The sequence below is a fragment of the Arachis duranensis genome, chromosome 10, assembly GCF_000817695.3.
Source record: "Arachis duranensis cultivar V14167 chromosome 10, aradu.V14167.gnm2.J7QH, whole genome shotgun sequence".
NCBI classification, from domain to species: domain Eukaryota; kingdom Viridiplantae; phylum Streptophyta; class Magnoliopsida; order Fabales; family Fabaceae; genus Arachis; species Arachis duranensis.
This window is the reverse complement of record NC_029781.3, coordinates 74,940,522-74,947,742: the sequence shown is the minus strand read 5'-3', so window position 1 is coordinate 74,947,742 and position 7,221 is coordinate 74,940,522. Positions and strand designations below refer to the sequence as shown.

The following is a 7,221-nucleotide window of genomic DNA, read 5'->3' as shown; positions in this document are numbered from 1 at the left end:
TGTTAGTCCATAAATAGAAGGATGTGAGAAGAGGGGAAGAAATTTTCGAAAATTAAGTAAAAGATTTTGAAAACATTTTGAAAAACTTTAATTGATTTTCGAAAACCATGATTGAGAAAGAAGTAAAGTGATTTTTGAAGAAGATTTTGAAATTAGAAATCAAAAAGATTTGATTGAAAACTATTTTGAAAAAAATGTGGTTAAGAAGATATGATTGGTTTTTAAAAAGATGTGATTGATAAGATATGATTCGAAAAAACATTTTAAAAAGACTTGATTTTAAAAATTAATAACTTGGCTAACAAGAAAAGATATGATTCAAACATTAAACCTTTCTCAACAGAAAAGGCAACATACTTGAAATGTTGAATCAAATCATTAATTGATTGCAAGTATCCTTGAAAATGGAAAGAAATTGATTTTGAAAACATATGATTCAAAAGATATGATTTGAAAAAGATTTGATTTTGAAAAATTTTGAAAACTTGAAAAAATTTGAACTGAAAACAGAATCTTCCCTCTTGTGCCATCCTGGCGTTAAACGCCCAGAATGGTGCACATTCTGGTGTTTAACGCCCAAAACTCTACCCTTTTGGGCGTTAAACGCCCAGCCAGGCACCCTGGCTGGCGTTTAAACGCCAGTCTGTCCTTCTTCACTGGGCATTTTGAACGCACAGCTTTTTCTGTGTGATTCCTCTGCTGAATGTTCTGAATCATCAATTCCCTGTATTATTGACTTGAAAAGACACAAATTAAAAATATTTTTGGATTTTGAATAATGAGGAATAATCAAAATGCAACTAAAATCAAATAACAATGCATGCAAGACACCAAACTTAGCAGTTTGTATACTGCTGACACTAAAAATGAGAATGCATATGAGACACATAAACACTCAAGTCAATAGAATTCAAAGATCAGAGTAATGAAATCATCAAGAACAACTTGAAGATTAATGAAGACACATGCATGAGTGCAAGAAGAACGAAAACATGCAATTGACACCAAACTTAACATGAAACACTAGACTCAAACAAGAAACATAGAACATTTTTAGTTTTTATGACTTTGTAAAATTTTTTTGGATTTTTTTCGAAAATTAAGTGAAGAGGAAATAAAGGTATCAAAATTCTTAATGAGAATTCCAGGAATCATGCAATGTTAGTCTAAGACTCCGGTCCAGGAATTAGACATGGCTTCATAGCCAGCCAAGCTTTCAAAGAAAGCTCCGGTCCAAAACACTAGACATGGCCAATGGCCAGCCAAGCCTTAGCAGATCATTGCTCCAACAGCAAGATTGATAGAAATCAACAAGCTCTTGTGATGATAAGTTGAAACCTCGGTCCAATAAAATTAGACATGGCTTCACAGCCAGCCAGACTTCAACAGATCATCATGAAACTCTAGAATTCATTCTTAAGAATTCTGAAAAAAAAAATACCTAATCTAAGCAACAAGATGAATCGTCAGTTGTCCAAACTCAACAATCCTCGGCAACGGCGCCAAAAACTTGGTGCACGAAATTGTGATCAATACTTTTCACAACTCAATTAATCCCCGGTGATGAACACCAAAAACTTGGTGTTCAATACCATGGCATAAACACAACTTCGCACAACTAACCAGCAAGTGTACTGGGTCATCCAAGTAATAAACCTTACGTGAGTAAGGGTCGATCCCACAGAGATTGTTGGTATGAAGCAAGCTATGGTCACCTTGTAAATCTTAGCCAGGAAAACTCAAATGGTTATGGATGATGAATAAAACATAAAGATAAAGATAGAGATACTTATGTAATTCATTGGTGGGAATTTCAGATAAGCGTATGGAGATGCTTGATCCCTTCCGTCTCTCTGCTTTCCTACTGTCTTCATCCAATCCTTCTTACTCCTTTCCATGGCAAGTTGTATGCAAGGGTTTCACCGTTGTCAGTGGCTACCTCCCATCCTCTCAGTGAAAATGTTCAACGCACCTTGTCACGGCACGGCTATTCATCTGTCGGTTCTCAATCAAGTTGGAATAGAATCCAGTGATTCTTTTGCGTCTGTCACTAACGCCCAGCCCTCAGGAGTTTGAAGCTCGTCACAGTCATTCAATCATTGAATCCTACTCAGAATACCACAGACAAGGTTTAGACCTTCCGGATTCTCTTGAATGCCGCCATCAGTTCTAGCTTATACCACGAAGATTCCGGTTAAAGAATCCAATAGACACTACAAGAAAAACACCCATTCAACCACACTTTTTTTAAGCTACATTTGAAAAGCGTAGCCTATTCCTAGAATAGGCTACGCTTTTCTCAGTGTTGTCTTTTTGTAAGAGAAAAAGAAACACAATTTTGGCATCATTTAAAAAGTATAGCCTTAGGTATTATTGAAATCACTTATAAAGTGTAGCCTTTTTTAAATATCTATGGCTACACTTTTCTCACCAAAGAGAACACTTTTAAAGAGTAACCTATTTGGTTATAATTTGGGTACTCTTCAAAAACGTCTCCTAATGTATCTAGGGCCAAATACTGAGTATAACTTAGTGAATTCTTTTGCCTTTGCCCCCCAAAGCACACAGATCAGCTAGCTCTTCAGCAACTCGCGCCTCACCTTCATTCACCATCAGAGAAAGCCTTCGCATCCTCACTTCTCACCTTCGCCACTCACCGTTGCTCCTTCCCCACTCACCACTCACCACTCACCACTCACCACACACGACTTCGCCACTCATCGTTAGCTGCTCTCTCCTGCATTGATCGTCAGCTGCGCTCTCCTGCATTGATCGTGAGCTGCACCTTCACCATCGTCATTTCTATGCTTAGGTCGTCCTCTCTGCGCACACATCGTTGAGAAGGTATCTATAGATTTCCGTTTGGTTCTGAAATTTGGGTGTTTAGAGTTCCAATTTTAGGGTTTTTAATTTGGGGGTTTGGTACAATAATATGGTTTATATGCAACTGTGAATTGTGAATTGATAAACAAGCCATGTATTGTTGATGAACATGCAGGGTTCAACTTGAATACCCCTTTTTTTCCTAATTCTCGCCAAATCCCGTTACCCAGTTTCCGTACGCACCTGCTACCCTCTACGGTGTTGGAGTTCCTTCAAGCTGAACTCGAGCTTTAGGTAGCAGCTTTGCTTTCCATTCTTAGTGGAATTTGTGTTTTATTTGTTTATTTGTTTATTTTTTCCGAATTGTTACTGATTCTGGTTCGCGTGGCGATGTTATTTTGGAATAAAGAGGGAAGAGAGGAATTGCTTGTAGTGTTACTGAGCTACATTCAGATCCTGAGGGTGACAATGAGGAGGTACTTTCAGTTTACTTCGGTACTATATCTGTTGGAGAATTTGTGAGTTGGTTAATTTGTTGTAACTGTCAGGTTAGTTAGAAATCAGAAGTTAGTTTGTTTGCTTCAAATTTTGACAATTTGCTGCACTATATCTATTAGACTAGCATCTGTTATAACAATTATTTTAGTTTCAAAAGTTAGTGTCGATTAGTTTCAAATTCTTATCATTGTAGAACTTGATAGGAAGGAATTTGATTCAAGAGCTGTACTCTTGCATGTTTATAAATTCTAAGTGGTCGGTTCAGTCCCCTATTGCATCGAGCTCTTTCCCATTTCTTGAAGATAAGTATTGCTCATAAGTGTAGCAATGGTCGTATGAGCTTGCTGATTTTGTTTGAAATTCAAAATCAATAGTAAAAATATGTGCATGATAAGCAGCTCTTTCCCAGTGTATTTTTGCTTCTTATGCTTACTATATGTCATTCTGTTTCCTGAATTTTGATATCAATTAAAAAGCAAAATAGAAGATTTGCTAATGACTTTCAATATGATGCTACAATTTACATTTTACAAAACACCATATATGAATGAGTTGCTGATCCTTTTCTATGTTCTCGAAAGTTATATTATTTTAAACACCAACTGCCAATGTACGTTTAGCTGATTTACTCGGATCAGTGTCACATTGGAACTAACCTTTCTTTGTTTTTCAGTCTAACTCAGCTGTGTCATCATTTGGATTATGAAACAGATCTCGAGGATGTGAAGTATTGGAGTTGGCACAATGAGGTTGTTGGAGTTTGGGTGCCTGGTTGCAGTTGTATGTGGTATTCTTGTGTCTGTGAAAGCTAAGGTTAGCATTACTCTTTCTTTTAGTTGCATTGTCATAGCTACTGGTTTAAGCTATGTACCTACCTTATTTTAATTTAACTTTTTTGCACAAGACAGCTATAAGAAATGCTTGATTACAAGTAAGGCAAGTTGATTCCTTCGTGCCAAACAGAGTTAGAGTTTTGGTTCCAATTTTAGAGTTGTCTTCAGGGATTATTGAGTAACTTTTTAACTTTGAATTTGCTAGTATATTTCTTATAGGAAGGGCATCTTTGGGAATTGGGAAGGGTATATTAAATTGTGACTAAAAGGAAATCTTTTTATTAGTATACTTTGTGGCAGGATTTATTATAACTTTGAATCTCCCAATGATTTTTATTGTTGCTTTATGATGTGGAGGCTACTGTGAGTTATGAGATTGGAGTCATTTTCAGGTTTGATTTGCATTTATTTAATTTTCTATAGCGAATGTGATTTCTTTTCAAGTAGGTGCTTCTCTATGTGGATGAGAAGAAAATAGCAGCTTTATTTTTCCAATGATTGTTATGGTATTTAATTAAACTGATATAATCTGCAATGCAATTTTTTGTACCTTTGACTATTGTATCAACATGTAGATAACCTCTCTACTAAATCTGTTGCTCAGATATTCAGAAAAAAGAAGCTCAAAAAGTAAAACTCAAACTTGTTTACAATTTCATAATTACTAAGGGGCCTATTTTGATCATCCCTTTCTTTGATGAACAAGTTCTCATAAAAAAGGATTGGTATAAGAAGTGAGGACCTAGAAGATTCATTGGAGTTGTTGATAAAGGGTTGTAGCATGTCCCTTTCATTTCCAAGGCTTGTGATTCCAGCAGCAATATATGGTATTTCGGTTTTGTCCCATCAGTATTTTACCAATGATTTCTTTGATTTTCAGGTAAAATTTGAAACTTATGCTATAAAATATTTGAAGTGCACATTACTAGACAAAACACATTCTCATGTGCATTAATATATATCATTCATTTCAACTTGTGCCGGTCATATAATGTGCTGATGATTGCAGACGAAATACAAACTAGGTTAGCAAGAACAGGGAAGATACTGGCTTGTGACTGGGAAGAAGTTCGCCCAGATGTTGTGGTTAGAAAATAGAAATCAGCTTAACCTTGTGAATTGTATATCTTTTTATTCTTTCCCAGCACTATGAGTTGAACCTTATTCTGTCTTTTTACTCAGATACTAGGGAAAGCATTGGGTGGAGGAGTTTTTCCTGTGAGTGCAGTTCTTGCAGACAAGGATGTAATGCTTTGTATAAAACCAGGAGAGCATGGAAGGTTTGATTTTATCATACAAATGCTTTTTATAAATGGTCCTTATTATGATTCCTTTATTTACATTTTCTTACCGATAGTTGTGACAGTTGTCTGAAGTTTTATACTTCTGTTTACCACTTGGCAATATTTTTTAGTCTTCTGTATAGGTCGAGTAATTTCATTTATTGAAATGAAAGCAAATTTGTTTATTAATTAAACAAGAGAAGAGTGCTGAACTTCTTTGTATATTATTGATTACAGTACCTTTGGCGGGAATCCATTGGCCAGTGCTGAACTTCTTAAATCCTATGATTATAAAGTTTTACCTAAAGGAGCTAAAGCTACTGTCTCTCTATGGTTCAGGTACAAAACTTAATTATTTTGCTGTATAATTAATTTACCTAGCTATCTATCTTTTGCTTTATAGTATCAATTTCAATATATCATTCTGAATTTGAAATCACCTCTGTCAGTTGCATTTGATGAAGATTTTGAAGCTCAACTAGCTGACAACAATGATGCAAGACTAGAAGTGTCTCTATTGGCGAGGAGCCCTGACCAAAAGCTTACTGAAGTTAGTAACTCAATAGTTGAACAAGTTGGCTTATAGTCCCCCCCCCACAACAAAAATGTCCTTAACATAATGATATTTCTATAATAATTGAAGAACATACTGCTTTGCAATTTATTATAAGTGTGTTATTTCTTTGAATTTCTTGAAGCTCGTAACTTTGTAGTAATTCGCCACTTCTCTTACCAGGCATTTATAAGTATAATTATTATAAGTGTATTATAAGTATAATTATGTATTTATTTTTATTTTATAATATTCAACTCATTTAAATAAAAATGCAGAATTATTATATATGTAATCATATTATTAACTATTATGTTGTATTAATAATTATTAGATATATATAGAAAAAAAATGAGACCTAAGGCTACACTTATATATAGTAGTTGTAGTATACAAAAAAAAGAGGGACCTAAGGCTACGCTTATAAAAAGTAGTTATGGTATACAATGTGGCTACGCTTTACAAGTGATGCAGTAGCGTTGAAAAGCGTAGCCTATTCTGGAAAAATGAAAGCTGAAAAACGTAGCCTTTGGTCCTGGACAGCATCACTTGAAAAGCATAGCCTATTCCCAAACGTCAAAAGCGTAGCCCTTGGTGCAGAAAAACGTAGCCTTTGAGAATAGGCAACGGCTGAATAGGAATCACTCCAAAAAGCGTAGCCGTAGCCCAAAAAGCGTAGCCGTAGCCTAAGGCATCATTTTTTTTCACTTTTGGCTACACTTTTCAAGTGTACCTGAATGGGTGTTTTTCTTGTAGTGAACAAAATCAACGGTGGATAAAAAAAGCAATAGAAAGTCACTGGAAACATCATACCAAGGAACTTAACAATCAAGAATTCTCAACAAACTTCACAAATGGATTCTAAATCACTATATAGCATTCCTTCCGGGCCCACTTGGTGTGTGCTTGGGCTGGGCATTGAAGCATTTTCGTGTAGAGACTTCTCTTGGAGTTAAACGCCAGTTTTTATGCCAATTTGGGCGTTTAACTCCCATTCTGGTGCCAGTTTGGGCGTTTAACGCTGGGAATTCTGATGGTAACTTTGAATGCCGGTTTGGGCCATCAAATCTTGGGCAAAGTATGAACTATTATATATTGCTGGAAAGCCCAGGATGTCTACTTTCCAACGCCGGTGAGAGCGCGCCAAATGGGCTTCTGTAGCTCCAGAAAATCCACTTCGAGTGCAGGGAGGTCAGAATCCAACAGCATCTGCAGTCCTTTTCAGTCTCTG

General features: G+C 36.0%; 1 protein-coding gene across 1 annotated transcript; it reads left to right on the top strand.

Annotated features, from left to right (window-relative positions):
• The first annotated feature begins 5,146 nt into the window (after nt 1-5,146).
• LOC107470271 (ornithine aminotransferase, mitochondrial-like) lies at nt 5,147-5,919 on the top strand. Its single transcript, XM_016089666.3, has 4 exons — nt 5,147-5,240; nt 5,337-5,434; nt 5,675-5,776; nt 5,887-5,919. The coding sequence occupies exons 1-4, from the start codon at nt 5,154-5,156 to the stop codon at nt 5,894-5,896; spliced, it is 297 nt and encodes a 98-aa protein (XP_015945152.1). The 5' UTR covers nt 5,147-5,153; the 3' UTR covers nt 5,897-5,919.
• The last annotated feature ends 1,302 nt before the right edge of the window (nt 5,920-7,221 follow it).

Coding starts and splice junctions, on each gene's coding strand:
- LOC107470271 (XM_016089666.3), top strand. CDS start 5,154: ATGATTGCAGACGAAATACAAACTAGGTTAGCAAGAACAGGGAAGATA. Junction 5,241..5,336: donor AAGTTCGCCCAGATGTTGTG/GTTAGAAAATAG, acceptor CTTTTTACTCAG/ATACTAGGGAAAGCATTGGG. Junction 5,435..5,674: donor AAACCAGGAGAGCATGGAAG/GTTTGATTTTAT, acceptor TATTGATTACAG/TACCTTTGGCGGGAATCCAT.